The 21,306-nt window shown below is 39.0% G+C and overlaps 1 protein-coding gene across 1 annotated transcript in view; it reads right to left on the reverse strand.

The window, feature by feature from the left end:
• The window catches only part of NUP205 (nucleoporin 205), a 52,833-nt gene extending 32,054 nt beyond the window's left edge, over positions 1 to 20,779 (reverse strand). Inside the window, exons 1-14 of the mRNA XM_082763058.1 lie at positions 20,560 to 20,779; positions 16,081 to 16,223; positions 15,029 to 15,200; positions 14,027 to 14,171; positions 12,952 to 13,111; positions 10,822 to 11,050; positions 10,476 to 10,640; positions 9,527 to 9,702; positions 6,329 to 6,445; positions 5,574 to 5,711; positions 4,120 to 4,270; positions 3,124 to 3,329; positions 1,667 to 1,849; positions 29 to 79 (exon numbers count right to left, since the gene is read on the reverse strand). Of these exons, the coding sequence (XP_082619184.1) occupies positions 29 to 79; positions 1,667 to 1,849; positions 3,124 to 3,329; positions 4,120 to 4,270; positions 5,574 to 5,711; positions 6,329 to 6,445; positions 9,527 to 9,702; positions 10,476 to 10,640; positions 10,822 to 11,050; positions 12,952 to 13,111; positions 14,027 to 14,171; positions 15,029 to 15,200; positions 16,081 to 16,223; positions 20,560 to 20,587 (2,064 nt within the window). The 5' untranslated portion in view covers positions 20,588 to 20,779. The remainder of the gene's footprint in view (positions 1 to 28; positions 80 to 1,666; positions 1,850 to 3,123; positions 3,330 to 4,119; positions 4,271 to 5,573; positions 5,712 to 6,328; positions 6,446 to 9,526; positions 9,703 to 10,475; positions 10,641 to 10,821; positions 11,051 to 12,951; positions 13,112 to 14,026; positions 14,172 to 15,028; positions 15,201 to 16,080; positions 16,224 to 20,559) is intronic.
• Between the last annotated feature and the right edge of the window lie 527 nt (positions 20,780 to 21,306).

Below are 21,306 nucleotides of genomic sequence, written 5' to 3' on the forward strand. Positions count from 1 at the left end.
GGCTACCTAGGGACAGAGAAACCCTTACCTCAATACCAATTGCTTGTCTCTGGCCTGGACTTCTCACAGTTTGTAGTATCTTCAAAACATAAAGAGAAAAGAAAACATACAAACAATATGTTTCACATAATCAAAGTGCATCTCTATCACTTCTATCAGGACTAAAAGGCACTCATCACTCTGCAGCTGTAAGTAGCAGTATTGTATATCCTCTTAAAAGCCAAAAAGCTAAGCTTTGTCTGTCTGAAAGGCTGGATTACATACTGTACACTTGAATGCTTCTAGCTTTACACCCTCAAAGATCTGCACCATGCTTATGGTTAAAACAAAGAACAAAAGTCCTTTCACATTTAAATTTTTCTTCATCTTTTGGTCAGGGAAAAGACATTTGTTATCTCTTACAGCAGTACATTTTAGGGAATATCAACAGTTAGGAAGCAAAGGTAAGCATTGAAAATACTACTACTATGATAAGATGTCATTCTTGCTTGTGTCTTTTTATTAGCGATCAATACTAAGCCAGTAGTTGCAGCTCAAAAGCCTCATGTTATTCCAAACAAACCAGAAATGAGTCTGAACCATAATACAAACTATAAAACAATCCCGCTCCCTTACAATTTTTGAGTTAACCATGCTGAGAGCATTTTTGATATCAGTCTTCTTCAGAATTCATATTTATTTTTTTTCTCTGAAATCAAGAGAAAAGAGAAAAAATAATTTTCTAAAAGCTGGGCTTTTAATACCCACCTGACGTTTGCCATCTAGCTGTGAAAGTTGGCAAACATATGCTGTTACAGAATCACAGAATGGCTGAGGTTGGAAGGGACTAAACTCTGCACCACTGAGCACAACCCTCTGAGCTCTGCCATCCAGCCAATTACCAATCCACCTCACTGTCCACTCACCCCTAGGCCGCACTTCCTGAGCTTGTCTATGAGGATGTTATGGGAGACAGTGTCAAAAGCCTTGCTGAAGTTAAGGTAGACCACATCCACTGCTCTCGCCTCATCTACCCAGCCAGTCATCCCACCACAGAAGGCTATCAGACTGGTTAAGCACGACTTCCCCTTGGTGAATCCATGTTGACTATTCCTGATCACCTTCTTACACTCCTTGGAGATAACCTCCAGGATGAGCTGCTCCATCACCTTTCCAGGGATGGGGGTAAGGCTGACTGGCCTGTAGTTGCCTGAGTCCTCCTTCTGTAATTGCTAATAACAATTAACTTTTCCTCTGAAAATTACATGCCTTCAAGTGGAGCTTTTTATACAATTCTTTCCTTTCATGAGCACCACTAATAGTGGGAGAATATTGCACACAAAAAAACATAACAGAAAAATACATAACCTGCAGAACATTTATTACTGATGACAAACATGGAGGGGAGAAAAAAAAAAACATATGGAACATACAGGACGGTCTGTTAAAAAAGATGTTTACATAAAAATAAGCACAGCCAATGAGATCTGCAGCACAAAACCATGCTGTCATTTTCAAAATTGCTTCAAAATAATACCTAAGTGAAAAAAAAATTATATTCAACAATGGAAACACAAGAATTTAGTAGAAAGTGCAATACAATTGCTACAAATGCAGCTTTCAAATACACCAACAATTTCATCAGATTGGGTTGCTATAGTTATAAGTACCGAAAATACAAAAATACCTGGGTGTATTCCAGGGATTGCCAGAGTGAAGCAGCTATTTCAGGAGATTTTCCAAATGCAGTCAGGGTTTCTAATAGCTCCGCTTTCAAAATAGGAGGAATGCTGCACTGCAGAAGTCCCAGAATGACCACCACTGGTGTCCACTGAGGGTGCTCACAAAGAGCCAAGCGAGCATTCTCACTCTGCAGAGTTTAGCGTAAAACAAAATTGCACGTTAATATTTTGAAGTTTATTCATGTACTGTAAGGCCTAACTCAGAGTTCAGTATCAGCAATGAGAATTCTGCTTTGTACAAGTACATAAAACATCAGAAGAATGGCAGACTTTACCAATGCAAACAATTTTCATTCAACAAAAAGCCCAATTTAATGATTTTCTAGTACTAAAACTTTACCTAAAATTTTACTGAAGTTGTCCCTATCCACAAAGAAAAGTTATGTGCATAATAGATGTTGCTTAGGATAGCCGATTTTTAGACTCTCATTTGAGACTCTCAGATGAGCCACTGGATAGGGACAGGCTTCTAGTCTCATCAAATGATAATTCCCTGCATCCTTAGATGTTTACTTCTTCACAGGTTATGGTCTGATGATGCTAGGAAATATGAATTTACGAGTTCCTTCTTCCCCACTCATCCAATGCTGACAGGACAGCTTACATAGGTTACTGAACTAATCTGGCCTTCCAGAGGAACACCTCACCACCAACCACACCCCCAAAAAAAAAGATGATTTTTAAAAAGCCCAGTTAGTTTCACTGATCTGCCTTGTGTTTGTGTCAGTAAAAACATCTTGCAAAAACATCTTGCTAAATCACAGAACTTTTATGTTAGTATTCTTCAAACCTCTACCCTGCAGACTCTGCTGGGTACTAAGGAGTCGAGTTCCACACTGTTCAGCTATCCAGATAATTGACAATGTAAAATCTGTATTGCAGTTTGTCTCTTAAAATTCCTCTTCCAGCCAATTCATGGTACATTTTGCATTAACAGTTTAGGGACATTTTAAATCTAACTCTGGAGGCACGTTTCACAGCTGGTCAGTTTCCTTGCCAAGTTTCTACTCTTCCCCTTGAAAGTCTTCTATTACCTCTGTTTATTTTAAAACTCAAAATTACATGCAAAGAACTTTCCTGCTCTCTAGGCATTTCTTCTGAATAGATCTCACTTCTGAAAGACATAGTTGTGACAGCAAAGCATCAGGAAGGCTAGAAAATCAGTAACATTGACAACACAGGAAAAGGTGCCACCTCTTCCCATTTCACTCTGGCTGCATGTTTGGTCCTAACAGTTTTTTCTGATGCTTCCCATACTTTTGAAGTTCATTAATCAAACAAAAACAACTGCTAGTTAGATTTGCCCTAACCATCTTTCTGGTGAAAAGAACTTCACAGACGAATGATGATCTGCAAGAAAAAAGAAAACGTATTCAAGCAAAACAAACAAAACCTTACTTACCCAATTTACTATAACTGTGGTCAGCTGTAAAAAGGCAATTAATCCATCTTGTTCTTTCTGTGTGATTCCTCGAAGAGGCAGGTGACGATACTGGACACTGTCTGCACTTGGCAGGTCTTTCCTTAAGTGTTCATGATAAAGCATCAAAGAGTGGAAGAAATGTTCCCAGGAGACAGGACTGCCACCTGTTCCTTGGATGTTTTCCGCTAGAAAAATGACAAAAAGGTCACAAGATTTTGTTTTTACTCTTTCACAGGGCGACCAGGAAGGTAGTTAAATTTAAAAGGAAATCTTTCTTATCTAGAGCAAACAATGTATTAAATTCAAAGAAAAGCTCATGTTGCTGAAATTAGTGGTTCTGTTGCTTTGCTGGGGGAGTTGTTTGTTAATAGAGACATGAAGATACTAAGATGAAAAGTCAGTAGAAACAAGTATTCTATGAATCACAATGTTTGTAGCACTACTTCAAAGTGGTTTTTTTTTCCACTTTGATCAATGCAAAATTAATGCAAAACATAGGACTGACCAACAATCCTTTCTGGGTTCTGTTAGGATTTATTATACATGTAGGATTTCTCAAAATGCTCCTGGAAAAACACAAAACCAACCAACCAAACAAAAAAGCACCAGCTCAGGAAAGACACCTATATTTAAAAATACTTAGAACTTGACTTGAAAATATTAACAATTTTATATTTTACATTGAGCTATACTGATATTCTACATCTCATGTGTTAAGACATGCTGCCTTAAAACCCCACTATTTGCTTACACGAATTATTTGCTAAGGTTCTCAAGAAGTTTTATTACCCTAATCAGTCTTTTTCTTTTTTTTTTTTCCAGATTACATTCCAACTGAAGCCTTCCAATTTCATCTTTGAAATGACCAAGTCACAGTTCAGTTCACATGATTTACTTTTTTATTTATTTATTTTTAACTTCTTTACATTAGCAGGAAAAAGAGAGGAGAAAGAGCTGAAGCATCACTTTTCTTACCATGACTACTGCCATTGACTTTTAGCAAACTAAAGCAGTAATGAGCACACTGAGGCCCACTAGCCAGTCCCCGCAGCATTTTCAAGTATGGGATGTAAATTGTGGAGGGAAGTAGATCTCCCATTTGCCTAACAAACTTCGACAAGACAACCTAGAACAAATAAAGATCAGTGTTTAAAAAAAAATGAGTGTTTTCTTAAAACAGTAGACAGCCAAAGTCAGAAAACAGATTCTAATGTAATCATGGTGGGGGTTAGCAGAAGGCAAGGAATGACAACTCCCCCAAAAATTCTTTTGTTTACTGGCCTAGTCAGTTTCACAGAATCACAGAATGGTTGAGGTTGGAAGGGACTTCTGAAGATCATCCAGTCCAACTCCCCTGCCAAGCAGGGTCACCTCGAGCACATTGCACAGGATCACATCCAGGGAGGCTTTGAATATCTCCAAAGAAGGAGACTCCACTGCCTCTCTGAGCAACATGTTCCAGTGCTCTGTCACCCTCACTGTAAAGAAGTTCTTCCTCATATTCAGATGGAAAGGGAAATTTTCCCTGAAGGTGAAAATTACATGTCAAAGAGGAAACAAAATCATTCATACTAATGCAAATATAATACACTAAATCTCCCATTTTGTATTTCTAGCCCTCAAATTTACTTCAGCTCACAAATGCTGCACAACGATATTATTAGCACACTTCACAGTGCAATCACTGTAAGTGTTACTGGGCATGAACTCACTATGCACGTCACATCACTGAATAGTAATTCACATGCACTGTGGCTCTTCCCAGGACCATATCGCAGTGTCTGCAGAGTGCACCAGGACCAGACTTAGTTGCCTGTTTTCCAGGTGGGTCTTGGGATGCATGCAATATCCTAGGCACTGCAGAGTCATTCATGAAGCACTGAAGGTTGATAGTATCGCAGCTATCCAATATTCTCATGATTTTTTTACCCCTAGATACTATCAACTACATTTATTGTTGTTTTTTTGTTGTTGTTGTTGATTTTTTTTAATAGTTAAGAAATTTTGCTTCTCAGTTAAGGCAAAAGAGATCATCAGACAGAAAACACAAGAGCAGTGTTAGCAGAATATCCTGAGCAACTGGGACAAAATTGGCCTAAACAGAATTTTTAAAGAGGTTAGACAGACTCTCTCTCACTAAATTTCTTGACAACTTTGAATGACCGGTAGCAGCTCAGTTTAGAGCAGGCAACAATAACCATGTGATGCAGAGCAGGACACATGCAGATAAGTCATGGATAAAAGAAAATAATGTCTGCTTTGAGGCTAGCTGTAATAAGGATACCAAACATTTGGGTTTTTTAACCCTTACTATTGTAGAAATTGCTATTGCTTCAAACTGCACCTTTGATTAATTTCAAGTTACTAGTAATTACTCAAGAAAATCACTTTTTTCACTTAAAGATGTAAAACTGGTAAATGCAGATAACCTGGCGCTGAGGAGGTCTCTGATGAGCTACTCCGAGGTAGGACCCCATGACGGTAGATGTCTGCAAAGGCTCTGATGGACACCAGTATTCAAGGGCAAGTTCCAGATTAAAAGGGTCTTTCCTGTACAGTTCAGCAATCTATCAGACAAAAGAGGATGACCAAAAAAATTACCAACTATGGAAAGATGAGAATATTATTTCAACCAGAAGCACTTCTTCTAGATAAGCTAAACATGTCTGAGACACAAAGCATACCACACCTGATCCGCTATTCCTTAGAACTCTCTGAAAAATGACACCTGCTAAATAGCAACAGCAGAACAAATGACAACCAGATAAATTCAAAATCTTAATTGAACAGGTAAGAATTTTAAGAATAAAGGCTATTTCTAAGTTACATTAAAATAACACAGTTTAAGAAAACAGATATGTTAAGATAATCTTACTACAATTTACATTTTAGATATTTATAATTTTTTAAAATAACTTTGGCTCAAGAATCCTTCCACCAGAAGAAACAATGCAGTATTTACTCACTAAACATTTATGAATTGACACTTTATTAACATCAGAAGCCAGGGCAGTTTTCTGGAAAACTTATAGCAAGTGTCTGTCAATATTTGGTTAAGAAAAAATTCCTTTTATCCAAAAAGTACAAGATCCAGCATTTTATCATTCAGATACAGATTTTCTAATGAAGATTGAAAGTCACAATCACTTTTTGGCATAGTAATTTAGGAGAAAATAGGGCTTACTAAAAGCATTAAATGCTCCAGATCTCTCCGAAGGGAAATAGGTGGATCATTACCCATCTGAATACTCATATGAATCATGCGAGCATCTTCATCAGCACGGTTTCTCAGCTGTTTCACCTACACAATACATGAATTGGAGAAAAACACTGATCTATATTTAGGTAAGAATGAGCAGGGCAACAGAAATAACTGAATTACCTGAACAGTTTATTAAAAAGTAAGAAAGGAAGTGAACTTGCACATACATGACAAGAATATTTAACAATTTTATTTATTTATTGTAAACAGAGCCTACATTCAAAGACATATTCGATCACTTCCTTACTGCCAAGGCCTCAGTTCATACCAAAAGCCCCAAACTTAGCCTATGGGGGTTTTCCCAACTGACTTCACCAGATCCTCTGGTTTGGCCACAGAACGTGGATCCTTTTCCTCTTTTTACTTTGAAAGTTATATAGACTTAGTTAGTTAGACTTCAAACAAAGTTAGATTATGATTAAAAAAGAGTGAAGAGGAATGAAAAACAGCATGAAATAATGTTTTTTGTATAGAGACCTATGCATTCCACTTGTCTTAGCTATTTAAGGCTACTTCTAATTACAGTTACTTCATCTTCTGAAAAGTTTTGTATTCATGTAATTACTTTGGACCCAGGAAAATTGTCTGTTACAGCCAATAGCATCACCACATGTCAACAAATACAGTAGTAAAAAAGAGAAAAGGAAAGGGAAGAAAAACTGCAGCAGTGGAAAAGTCCTTTAGTCAGTATCTCAGAATTCTTTGTGTCAAAAAAGACCAGTTACTAAACAAAATCCCAGCTGATTTAATTTTAACATCAAAACGCCTTTCACAAAGCACCCCACAAGACGCTTAAAGAAAGCAAACAGCCAGGGGATGAAAAGTTCAGTTTTGTTACATATTAAACAGACACTGAGAAACAAGAAACAGAAATAAGCAACCAATTCAACACAACAAAAACTAAAACATAGTGGTGCCCAACAGATACTAGTTCATGGTTCTATAATATATCTTGAATTGCAAAATTGAATGAGCTACAAAAGAACTGACTCATCTCAAAAACTTAGCTAGAACTAGAGATAACTGCAGAAAGGGTCAGGGCAAAGTATCTAAATTAGTATACTAACAAAATTAATACAGGGATAAAACAAAGTGTTGATAAGTGAAATAGTGCATTATCTAAACTACTAAAGCTAATTATTGAGTCCCAAATGTAATGCTCTCAACCAAAAGATTTAACCAAATCATTACTGGCAAGCAGAAAATACACAAAACCTATACAGAAGAGTTAAATAAAATGTTGGCCTCTTATAATCTTCATCTAGTTTAATTTAAATCTACATATACCTAAAAATAAAAAGAATCCTGTAAGGCAGACCCTTCTATTTACCTAAAATTTAAGATTCAGTAGAAATAACTCCGCACATAAGCAGTAACAAACAGCAGTAACAAACTGCAGGTGGACAAAAAAATCTCTTCTAGAGCCACATCCCAATTGTCTAACAAGTCTTTCCTCTAAAAGAACTAGTACTGGCCTCTGTCAAGCAGGAATGGTCAATGTCACGAGTCAATAGTCAGATTTTTGCTCATAAACTGTATTACAAAATCCTATTTCTAATGAAGAATCTCTTCATATTTAGGCATTAGGTATAACTAACTGCAGACCTAAACCAAAGCCAAAAACTGAAATGGTAGAGAAATACTTTGCCGAGGCCTCCAATTCCACAATACAATGAAGGAGAGAGATTGGAACAAAACCAACAGACAGCCTTGGGATTTTCACACAGTTCTGTGGGATACAGGAGACGGGGTCAGATGTGCTTTTAAATCTAGGACTGACCTCAGCCTGGGTCAGTCTCCAACTCTTCCACCTTGATTCAGAAAACATACCTACATCTCTTCCATAAAAGTTGGTATCAATACAGGGACATACTTCATCTTTGGTAAAGCAACAGCATCTTCAGAACTACCTCATAAAAAAGTTTCCAGTTCCAAATGTGTTAGAACTTGACTGTTCAAAGAACTTTCAAAAACTGTATCTCACATATTCCTCAAATTCAAAATGCTCCTAAGGGCTACTATGTCTGTATTACAGAAAACACCACTGCAGGCTGCAGGCACCACTGCAGGCTGCAGGTAGCCTTCAAACAGAGTCCAAGACTTGCTACAGCGCATTACGTTTTGTATGCAGGCAACTGCTGCAGTAGAAGCATACTGCTTGAAGTTATCAACACGAATGCATTTGAAATGACATTATACTTGCTCCATGGGTATTCCGTTTGTGAAACAGATGGCTTCAGAAAGCAACATGGAATCCCAACAGATTATAAATAAATTAGGATTAAACCTAAAAGCTGTCTACACACTTTCATACGCACCCTCAAATATTCCTAAGGCTCAAGTGTTTTCCTGCCAATATTGTTCTCATTCTGACAGTTGACAATGAACAAAATTTCTTTTTGTATCTTCCTTTTTGCTCATTCTTTGAAAGAAGTAATTATTTGCAACTCCAACTACAGCTCAACACAATGCAGGTCACAAAAGAAAGCCTCCATCAATTACATAAAAGCATTTTCATATAATTTTAATTTTCCATGCCTAGATACAAGGTCTTGCACAAACAAAATTGTAGGAATTGCTTCAAACTTTTCCTTAAAATCCTTTTGCAGCACTTCAGTTGTTCCAGTGAAATCAGCACGTCATTTTACTAACAAATGGTAGTAGTAAAGAAAAAGTAGAATAACTCCCCTTAAACATGCAAAAGCTCATTAGTAAAAGAATTAAATAAAAAAAATAAAGGCAAAAACTATCACTTCTTTTAGGTTATACAACTGTCAATATCAAAAGAGAAGGGGAAAAAAAGACAAAAACCACAGACATCGCTATCAAGCCCAGAATTCATTTAAATTCTAAGCATTTAAAACAAAACAAAACCACTGCAAACACAAAAGCTCGCTTTGCAATCTCACCACACTGAAGTAGAATTTGATTTTCAAAACACTTCATTGCAGAAAACAAACGCCAAATGCTATGGGTTCCACAAAGTCAACTTTCAGGCTTTCTAAAGTGCAGCACCTCGAGCTCAGGTTGATATTTGAACCTCAATGCTACCTGTCCTAGAAATAGAAGATGACGTGCCCATGTTTCTCAAAAACTATGCTATTCACAGAAACAACTTACTTTCATTGGCATGAGTGCAAGGAAGTCTGTGACAAGGTTGTGAATTTTGCGAATGTAAAATTCCTCCTGGTAGAAATTTTCAGATCCCACAACAGATTCAGTCAGGAACAGAAAGACATTATCAGCAACCGCTAGCTCTGCCATTGCTTCATCTGCTTCAGTGAATTCTGCAAGAGCTGGACAACAAACAAAACAAAACAAAAATCACAAACGGGAGAAAAATAAATTACAACTATCTGTTAACAAACTATACATATTTTAGAATACCTGTCTGGCAAGCAAATCAACGTGCTTCTAGACACTAAGTTTGTTCCACTGAACAGGAAAACTCTAGATTGAAAAATGCAAGTTAATGTAGGGTGACAGTCTCAACTTTCATCTGTAATGTAAGTTAAAGTACATAATCCATTTACCTGATCAATCTAAGGCTGTGAACTAAGAAGCACAAGCCAACCTTAATTAAACATTAGTTATGATGTTCACATTTTCTTTATTCTGTAGTCATGCCTCAGTTCTGACCTAGACATGAGCCTGGAAAGCTAGTGAAGTACAGGAAAAAAAACATCTGTCCTCTTAAGATACTGAGTTTTAATATTTGCAGAAGCAAGAAGTCATAAACATGAATCTATTCTGCATTGAAGTGTTCAGGTGATATTAAAGCTGCTAAGATGCAATTTTTCACATTTTTCCATTCATTACAATCCCTTTCACTTCAATGAGACACTACGCAGTATTAATGGCTAATGATTAATTATTTCTAAATCTGTGTACCTACCACAGCAACGCAATTCTCAACAACCAAACTCATGTACTGAGAAAGCTTTGAAGGAGGAGCATCAACAGTAGCTTTATCCTGAAGGTAAGTACTAATACCTGAAGAAGGTAACAGCACTTTGACTTGCACCACTCGCAAGCTGTGAATCCTGAAGCACACCAAGTAGTAATTTACCTGTCACATCAGATAACTGGGATATTCCTCGTAAAGCCAGTGACCAGGCTAATCGAACAGTTGCTTGCAAGCCTGGTAGTTTCCAAGGCTGAGATTCCTGAAGACGAGTGTGTATTGTTGCTATGTACTGTCTTTCTGCTAGCAGAGGCAGCCGGTGCATCAGATCTTAAAGAAAAACAAAAAAGATCTTAAAGAAAAACAAAACCACTAATGCAACACCAACACACAGTGAATGTGAAAACAAACAGGCAGAATCCTACCAATTTGTTACCAATGACAAAATTGCTTAAATAACAATTTAACCACACGCACAACATAACCCCCGTGGGAAACCTGTCAGCATTACCTTCACGATCCTCTGTGCCTTGTTCTAGAAAACTGACATCAAAGCAGTAGAGGAGCGCCATGAGCAGAGACAAGTTCACACCGTCCAATGAGCCATCTGCTTCTACTGTTACTTTCTCCAAGTAACTTATGAGGATTAGAGTGTCATCCTTACTCAGCGGTGACTGGCAGGTCCAGACAAAGAGACTTTCAGCCAAGGACTGTCGGCACTCTTTGATGAGGTCAGAAACCTTTTCAAAAGAAACAGTGTATAGAGCTGTACTTGCAGCGCATCGATCTGCCTTTCTCAGTCCATCATTATGACTAGAGTAAGTTAAAAATTACTTTAAAAACAGGAGCTGGAGAAAATGCTAATTTCTTTAAGTGCAACGCAAAAAAAAGATATATAAAAATCTTATGAGCCTTCAGATTCCCTGGCATTTCACATGAGGCGTGACTAGATAGCTTCGAGAATGACAAGATGCAAACCAGCACCTCTGTCAAGGTCAGAAGACGTGAATCTACACAGAATTTTTATAGCTGTAAACACAATATGTACACAAAGGTCACGTTTCATATCTCTAATATATAACTACGCTGGCAGTTACATCCAGTTAAGGTCTTAAGATTTCTTCCTTCCTTTCTCCAAAAGAGATGTCCTCAAATGACTATACACATACCTAAATTTTAAAGAAATTGAGTAATAGGAAAGACATTTAAAATTAAAACTTTCCATCAAACAAAATACTTAAGGTAAATTTGAATATACACATAAATGAAATCTAACATGCCCTAATACATATGGGACAAATATCATGTCCAACAGGAAAGCTATGAAGCATTTTCATACTAAAAATATGGTTTTATTCTTTGGCAAAATATGTTACGCTAAAATTAAGTACGTTGGCTCTCCAAAACGATCAGTTTGTCTTTTTTTCTAACAGTGACACCAAAAATCACCTGTTTTTAAGCAAGGACAAACATTTACTTCATTTGTTAAATTCATTCCTCTCCCCCAAGCTGAGTTTCAAGTACTTAACTGCTCTAAGTCTCCTGAAAACAGCAGAAATTCAAAACAAAAATAAAACAAGCAAACAAAAATCTCCTTAAAATAAAAAGCCCCCACAAAAACCCTTTCATAATGGTATTTTATTAGCTAGGTTATTGGTTTCTAATAACATTCTTGATCTATACCCATTAGACCCGGTAAAATAAAAAATAAGGCATTCTATCTCCATTAAAATCATGGGCATAGTGGTACAATGAGAAACTCTTCAACACTAAACACAGCTAGAAATCTCTGCACAGGCTCCAGAAAAATAACAATTCTAATGAATACAAAGGGGAATATAGTAGTCCATCTAAAAGCAATGAAGCAAACCTTCAATACAAAGCATTACTTGAACTTGAAGGCAAATTAGAAGGGTATGTTTTGCATAGTTTCTAGATGAAATAGCAAAAATGCAAAACTGGTTATCTGGCAAAAAAAAAAATTGATTATAACATAGAATACCCACATAGATCCCACACTGGAAAGAACAGAAGTTAAAATGATAATGTTTAAAATCTCCCTATTACAAATACAGTGTGCAGTTAGACTCAGTCCCAATTAATTTCAAGGAGTACAAAAATGAAAACTCATTTTTAAGCAAATCTGACTGTTCACTATTAGAGATGCTTCTGGTCATGTTAACACAAATAGGTTATTAAAAAATGCATTATTTGCCTGCCTAGACCCACTTTCATTCTGTTTTAATCCTTTGTGAATTTTAGTTCTCTATTTTTATTCCAATGGTGGTGGTAATGGTAATGCTGAAAGCAGATAATTTAAAACATTTTCTTTAGAATTAAACTGCAAAAACGTTTACTTCTTCACAGTCCTTAATTGCATTTCTTCACTAAAGATAATGTATGCCCTAATATCAGAGAGCAACAAAGAAACAGAAATGCAGGTAGTAATCTGGATTGAACAGTGGTATATTGTAAACCATAGTGTAGTTACCATCACGTAAGCCAGTAACAGCTTCCAAAGGTAAAGAGAATCCAGATGGGGGGGAGTGATCAGTCCATATCTCTTTGTGATCAAATGTACTTTAACCTGTGCCAGTAATTTGGAAGAATCACATCTAGTCACATCTAGTCCCCTCTTTACCTCTTTGCGATGTTTCTCACTGCCCAATCCTCGCTCTCTCTGGAGTTTATCGAATTCATTGTTCAAATCAATTTGAGACACAAGTGTGAGGATCTTCTGAGTCAAACCGTGTTCCATTAGGTCATCTGTAAAGCGTGTTGTCATGGCCATTAGCTCTTGACTGTAATGGAGAGAATATAAATTTAACAATTAATCATGTTATTCCCAGCGATGGAGGAAGTCTAAAAGAATCATTCCCATCAAATTTATTTGCTAGCCAACATAAAACGTACAACTACATCAAACACACAAAGCAACTAAATGTGTATCAGTAATTAATAAGCAGTGATCTCTCAAAATGCTCTGCTGAACAGATACGAAGTCTCGAGGTAACCATAGCTTCAAGAACATGGAATATGAGAAGAGTACAGCATGAACGAGCCAGGTAAGATTACTATCAAGAGCCAAAAGTACTATACATAAGACGTGCAGATTTCACAGGCTCACAGCCTTTCTCACTAGTAAATGCAATTGTCCAGTTACTGAAACAGTGGAACTAGTTCTAAAGCAATCACTTTATTTTTTAAACAGAATTTGTATCTACACTGTAACACATCTTTGAATCTTTCTCTAGTTAAGCAGTCACCATGCATTGGAACTAAACAGTGTGTTCAGTTTTTTCTTTTTAGTCAAAAAAAAAGAACATTATGCTTGCCAGTAGAGAGTGTGTCCATTTTAGGTAAAGGCAGGAGCACAATCCTCTGTTTTGCAGGATGTGGGCAGTCAGAACACAGCACACACAGAAACTCAACTCTTTCCAATACTGAATCGGCATCACTAGTTAGAGAAACCCTGACTGGGTGGGTGTCTGAGGCAAAGCGCTGCCAAAAGCACAAGCAGCATGGGAGAACTGAAAATATCTGTATTTATGACCCATTAAACATACTTGTAAGACAAAAAATACTATGTTTAAACATGGAAGTGACAGCATCAGGTCATGAAAAAACAGATTTGCTAATATTTGCTTTCCCTCAACAGTCCTAAAAGCATTAAAAGCAAAGAGCAAGTTAATCTAACAGCTAATCCTAATACAGACCTGAGCTCCAACGTCCACGTCTTGCCTTGGCGTGACTGGATGAGGGCTCGTAGTGAATTGGCAATGCATCTTTTTCCATCCCAGTACAAGAGAACAGCCACAAGACCTCTTGTAAGGCCAGGAAAATGAGGTTGCTGGTGTTCTCCTGTTGAATGAAAATGTACAGAATATTCACAGCAATTTGAGCATGCATACTTCGATGAAAAGTTTATATTTTTGATACTATTAAAATTCAGTCAACTACTAAAAATTCCACACATTTACAAGTAGAGGTGCAAGTCCGTATGTATCCTAGTCCAAATTGTAGTTGCAACTGATATCTACCTGTCTTAATAATCAGTTCAAGCTGATTATCAGAATAATATATATTTTCTTCATCCAAATTTAAATTTTCTGTCTGAATTTACATCAAAAACACAAGTTTGAAATAGAAATTGAGGCTGGCTTCCTGATGCCTTTTGAAAGGTGACATGCTAGCAAGCTAGCTCTTTAAGGAATTTGAAAAAAGTTAATGATGAACAATAACTAATAACAATAACTACGAGACTACAGTTTAATAACATTGAAATCAATTTTCTATGTGCAAAAGCAGGTCTCTTCCCAGAAAACTTCTTTTACTAATAATTTTTTAGATTATGATCCAAATACAGCTACGTAACAACGTATAACTAATACATAATTTGCAGAACCAATGCCTATTCCTAAACTATTTGAATTATTTTTAAACTATTTTGAAATTAAGTAATAGAGAAATAAATCATTTAAAAAAAAATCAAATTATTCCCACTTTTGCAAAAGCTGCATAACATACAAACATTACAGTCCAGAACACTGTCTTTATACTAAGTGACAGCACCAGATTTCTTTTTAAGAACATTCTCGATGTTAGGTAACTCAGGCCTTGACTCAATCAGGCATTCACGTTAAGCGTACACTTAACACAAACAGTAAGGCCCTATTTAAGTTCTATTTCTCCAGCTCTTAAATATTTTCCCTTCTCACCAGCTAGAAGGAGCTCCACAGCTGCCAACTCTCCAATATCAAAGAGGTCACTGAGGATAAAGGCTTCTCTGATGAGTTGTTCTGGCAAAAGCCTGGTTCCCTGCTGACCCTGGATAGCAACCCCTTCCGTACTTGCTTTCTGAATTTTCTCATGCTGCTGAACATTCTTTGGCTGGAAGAGAAACAAGCAACGGAAGTTATTCAAAATGGCAACAAGAAATACTGAATAAAGCTTTACACGTTAATCCTTCCTCAAAAATACAGTTCTGAGGGGTTACATTGTTGTCAAAAAAACAAAGGCAGCATTTTTTAACACAGAGATAGTAAAGGCATCCTAAAAATGCTTAGTGTTTGCACAGTAATAGCCTTGTTGTGGTAATATACCAAAAATAATATGATACAACCAGTGCTGACATTTAGTTTCCTGCGAATAATGGTAAAATACATAGGCAAAGCTCTATACCCAACTTATTTTCTGACCTATCAGTCTTACAAAGCCATATGCTATTTCAAAAGTAACAACAGAAGACATTTTATAATTGTTACCTTGTGACCCATCAGCCAAGAACCAGTGAGTTTTTCCAAATCTCACATTCCTAACAATTCACAGTCTATATTTTGTAAGTTTATGTTTACTGATTCTGTGCGTTCATTTATCTAACTAGCTGAAGCATGAGCATGGACCAAAGCCAGAAGAAGTTGTTTTGTGCTTCCTTTTAGACATGTAAGAGGAGCACAGAAAAAACAATGCTTAACTCAGGGATTGTCAAATACTTTTACTATTTCCTTCAAAACAGCATTCAAATAATCAGAGGGAAAAAAAAACACGTTATAGATACAATTATCCTCTATAAGACACAGAGCAGTATCTATTTTTCAAGCAACTTCCATTCTTACAACAGAAGATTGTTTTAACACACTTGCATTAGGTAGTGTAAAAATGTAGAATGAAAAGAATAGTCAAGGCCTAAAGAGTTTGCACTCCGACAACACAAAACAGATTAAATCATCAATTTTCAAACTCATTTTGCAACAGAGCATTAGTCCAGTACCGGATTTCTGAAGAGAGAAATGAAGTCAGATTTGTGTTTCTTTAAAACCTGGTCGAGGCGATGAATAGCTTCAGGTTGCCTTTTCCAAATGGCATTCATTACAGTTTGCCATATGTCCTTATATGGACCCCACAAGCTGGCAGCTGAAAGATTAAAAAAAAAAAAAAAAAAAAAAGCGCATTTGAAATGGAAGAAAGAAAAAAAACTTCATACAGTATTTTCTATAAAAAGACTTTTTTTTAATTTAGTGTTTATCCCAGCTTTGCAGTCTAGATTGTTATGCACATCAAGCAAAGTGCATTTTCCTTTTTGTAAGTTACCACCACCAACAAGAATTGCCTGATATAAAACCTAATTGCATTTAGGGAGTTTGAGAAACAGAAAAGATGATGCAAACAGGTAACTTCAGGGGCTGAAATTCATCTTATGGTCTTGTGTCCTTCTATACCTAAGAAATTCCATCCACTTCAATAAGGTCAAAGAATCACCAAGAACTGGACAGAACTTGAACCTGAATGCAACTCGGCAAGGCGGGCTTCCTGCTTTCCATTTTTGACAGAAAGACCAAAACTAAGAAATACCTAATATGAGGGACTGCAAATGAACAACAGACCTAACAGAATGTGAAACATCACTGCACCACACTGTGTAGAATAAAATATGGATTAGGAACCAAAATCATAAATGTAAAGGCAATTCTACGTAAGTAACAAAAATCGTAAGCCCAACATAGGCATTTTCCCATTTGTTCATCCTGCTCATTCTAATTAAAATACAGAAATACAAGTGCTTTGGATTCATAAGACACTTGTTGCTAACACTCTTCGGAAGAGCTTCATTAAGACATGAATTCGCTTTACTAGAAATAGACCAGCACGAACACTTACCTCAGTACACTGAAAAGAGACAAAATTAGTGCTGGAAGCTAGCAAGCACTAATTTAAGTCAGTTCTTTGTAATTAAGCTGAGTCCAACCACTCTCTAGAATCTCTCCTCCTCAACACTGAAAGAAAGTTTCCTCTGCGTACTCCAAAGTCAGTACTACAGCTAAACGATCTCCTCCTCACTAGAAGCAGCATCATTCACAACTCGAAGTCTGTAGCATGAAGACTGCACTACAAGTTTCCTCATTTATATCACTTCTCACAAAAATAGCTTGCCGAAGTAGTCTTCAGAATTCCGGCAGCAAAACTGCCTAAACCAAGAACCTTACAGACAGAAATTATTCCTACCGCTTGGCATTAACGGCCCATTAAAAAAAAAAAAAAAAAAAAACACTCGAGATTTATAAGGCTCACATTAACAAGAAGTGCCAAAACGTTTCCCTTGTTACGTGTCATCTGTGTTCCTGAAAGTTGCAGATTCTACACACTGCAAGTCATTGCTAAATGTGCCAAATTTGTTACCAACTGTGTTCAGTTTACCTGCTAGCTGCCACGTCAACCGCTGCCTGATTACAGTTTCATCTGTTTCAGAGCATTTCCTAGCAGTGGGTTTTGTATGCTGTGTCCTGAAGGTTAGCCCACATGCAAAAATACCAGCATTTCACCTAACGCTGGCTTGACTTTTATTTTTTTTCCCTTGGTGATGTGCAAGGTAACACTATGAACGAAAATCAAGTACAGGAGCAATGTTTTACCTTCATGTAGCTTGTCCTGCCCCGTTCTAACCCTCGAGGTAACCCCAAGGGGCATCAAAGCAAAATATATCCATCCACACATCAGCCCGACAAGGCTGTTCACATTAAGACACCACACCAAGCGGTGTGCTCTGAAGTGAAGATGAAGTGAAGATGCCCCTCTTTGCCATACAGTGAAGACAGCCCCTCAAAGGCAAAGCAACGCAGAACGCAGCACGGATGCCCATAGCGCTGAGGTAGCACAAGTCACACAAAAGCGTAGCATATGAGCAACCCAAGCACAGGAATGAGAGCAAGTCTCAAGTGAGACCACTCGTTTCAGTCAGTTTTACCCTTATGTGAGCCGTCTTGGAATCAAAACCAAACTAAACACAATCATGTCAGTTTTATTCTGTTGCAGAGGAAGAAATCATGTAAAGCAATGAAATAAACCCTCCCACCCCAAACTCTGCACTCACAAAAGCTCCCATCCCACATACTGTTGCTTCCTGTGCAGTTAGCAGTGCCAGTAGAGCTGTGTTATCAGACAGCTTCCAAAAAGGACAAATCCTCCACCCTTTTCAAACATCAGAGTGTTTTAAGCTTATGACTTTACCCCTGCCCAGACAAACTCATTCAAGATGGCTACTACTGGGCAAATAATTACACACTGCAGATTCTAGCTGTTTCTCCCATGTGTCTTCACCAAGTTCAGAGAACTACTTCTATTCTAAATAGCCTTTTCCAGCCTTCACTCTTATGAAGTTGCAGAGTCCAATAAGCAGCAACAGCAATCCAATGCCTGCCAAAAGCTGCTCAACTCTTTCCCTTACCCAGTTGTTTGCTCTTGTCCCTACAGTATAATTGCTTTGCACCAGCCCAAACACATGTGCTGTCAAGCACTAAAACAAATGAAGGATCCAGCCTAGCTGAAAACTAAGCTGAGTTCATTTTCAGCAGGATCACATCTATAACGCAATTTGCTCTGTGACACCACAAACAACTATACTAGCAGCAAGACAGACTATTGCAGAGAAGGAATAAGTATCCAAGATGGAAAAACAGCTGGACTGTTTTGCTGCTGCTAGCAACCATGCTAACCTTACGTTGTTTCCATTCTTAGTTTTAGGACTGAGCATCCTACCAGGGAAAGCAAGGAAGGACGGGCTAGGTTGCTTCTGTTGACAACAGCAGTTTACGATTATGCCTGAACATTTTGCCAAGCTAGAGACTTAATCATGCTATATCCATCCCCACAATAAAAATAATAAAAAAATAAATAAAATCTAGGATAAAATCCATGTTCTATCCACATCCATTTTAATTTCTATCTCATCTTTCATGTACAAGGTTCCCCTTCTTGACCTATTGTAATTATAAGGCTATAGAATTTTTTGGAATTTACTGTACATATTACATGGCAAGAAGATCTAGTCCCACTTGAATGGCTCCAATTTTCACTTTAACAAAGCCACTTCTCAGATTCTGTGAATCACAGAAATAATCACCCTTCTTCATCTTCCAATGAAGGTCTCTGCTTTTGTATTTTTTTTTCTTTTTCCTTTTTTTTTTTTTTTTTGGGGGGGGGGGGGGCTTTATTTAGATCAAATCATTTAGGGATTCACTTAGATCAAAACACCTTCTCAGTAGGTTTACTCCTTCCTTGACACATGATTTGAGCTTTTGAAATCCGATGGCTTTATTAACTATGCCACTATGTCAGACTCCGCCTTTTGGCCATGCCCACATTCCAGTCACAACTGCTTTTCACGGGGTCTTGTTCTCCCGCTATTAACCTGAGGGAAATTCAGTGCTAGCAAATGCAAAATCCTGCACCACAGACAGAAAAACTCCATGCAACAGGACAAGCTGGGGACCAAGTGGCCAGAAAACAGCTGTACAGAAAGCACCAGAGTGTCCTGGCAGATAAGAAGCTGAACGCTAAGCTGAGCAGCATGCCCTTGCTAAAATCGTGGTCCCTGCACATTGAGCTGTGCGAACAGCACTGCAGCCAGCAGCTGTAGGGCAGTGATTTGTCAGTGTCAGGCATCCCTGAAAGCGCATCGCTCCCTTGAGCGCTGGGCTCCTCTGAGCAAGACAGATGCTGGAATAGGGGGGTAGAGAACATGATGAATCAGGACAGGGGCACTAAAAATAACTGAAGTTGCCAGATTTTAAGAAGTGAGCGACTAAAGAGGAACTGGAGGTTTGCTGTCTTCGACTACTTAGTGGCACTGTATGCAGAAAATGGAGACAGAGATATCCCACGGGACGGTAAGCAGCAACTAACACAAGTTGCAATGCAGAAACTCTCCATCAGGGAAATAAAAACAAAAAGCTACCCTGAGGATCGTCAAACATTTGAACCGAGGCCCAGAGGAGCCTCTGCAGGCGTCTCCATCCTCACAAATATTCCAGCAACTTCGGGTAACGCCCTGAGCTGGGTCTGCTACAAGGAGGTGCGTGCATTGCTTAGGTTTCGGGCGGTTTTTTTGTTTGGTTGGCTGGTTGGTTTTGGGTGGTGGTGTTTGCGTTTTGTTTTATTTGAGGGGTGTTCCCGTGCAGTTACACCAGGTAAGCGCTGCCTCAGCGGCCCGCACCCGCTCCGTGTGCCTGCCGCCCCCAACCCGCCGCCCCCCTCCCCGCGGGACGAGCTCCCTCCGCGCTCCCAGCCGCAATCCTTCCTCCTTTCGCTTTGCGTTTCGCTGCGGACGGGCTCAAACCGTGCGACCCCGGGGCTATCTCCCACCGCCGAGCCCCTAGAGCCGCCCGCAGAGCCCCCCCGGGCCGTGCAGCCCGCCCGGCGCCCGCCTCCCCTCAGCGCTGCCCGCCCGGGCCGCGCCCGCCGCGGCTCCGCTTACCCGAATTTACCGCCAGCGGCGCCGCCATCTTAGCGAGAGGGAGGGGCAGCGGCGCCGCCGCCTGCAGAAGGCCCCGCAGCGCCGCGGGCTGCCCGCCGCCGCGCCTCCACAGCACGGCTCCGTGCCCCCCGGCTCGGTACCCGGCCCGGCCCGCTCGGGGCGAGACCCGCAGCCGCTCCCCTGCCCCGCTGCGGTGCCGCCCGGCGAGGCGGGGAGGGGACGAGCGGCAGCTCGCGGGCCGGAGCGCGGGCGGGCTGCGGGGCCTGAGCCGCGGCCTGACGGGAGCTGTAGGCGCGGATGGGGAGCGTCGGGGGAGCGGGCGGCCGGGACGGGGCGGCACCGGGCTCCTGCCGGCACCACATAACTTAAATAAACGGCGCTTTTACTTCGCTCACACACGTGCACAGCCCTTCTTGTCGTGTTACGGGCGATCCTTCAGCCCTGCTTCGTAAGCCACGCTCAGTAAATAAATAAAACTACCTGAAGTTAGGTGTAAATTTATTGGAGTGTTTTATTTTCTCTCTCAAAAAAAAAGTGACTTGCGACAGATCGTTATTTAAAATACATGTAATTAAAACAATCATATCCACTTAAAAACAGTAAACAAAGCTTTTTTGATCAATTTTGTGAGCGTGGAGCTTTTTAAAGGGATATGTTTCTTGGTCTTCAACTGTAAACTAATGTTTACAATCTGTAAGGAGGGAAGAAACAGCCCTGATAGAGGTTACTGTGAAGAAAGCTGCCTTT

This window comes from Aythya marila (genome assembly GCF_965140915.1).
Source record: "Aythya marila genome assembly, chromosome: 1".
Taxonomy (NCBI): domain Eukaryota; kingdom Metazoa; phylum Chordata; class Aves; order Anseriformes; family Anatidae; genus Aythya; species Aythya marila.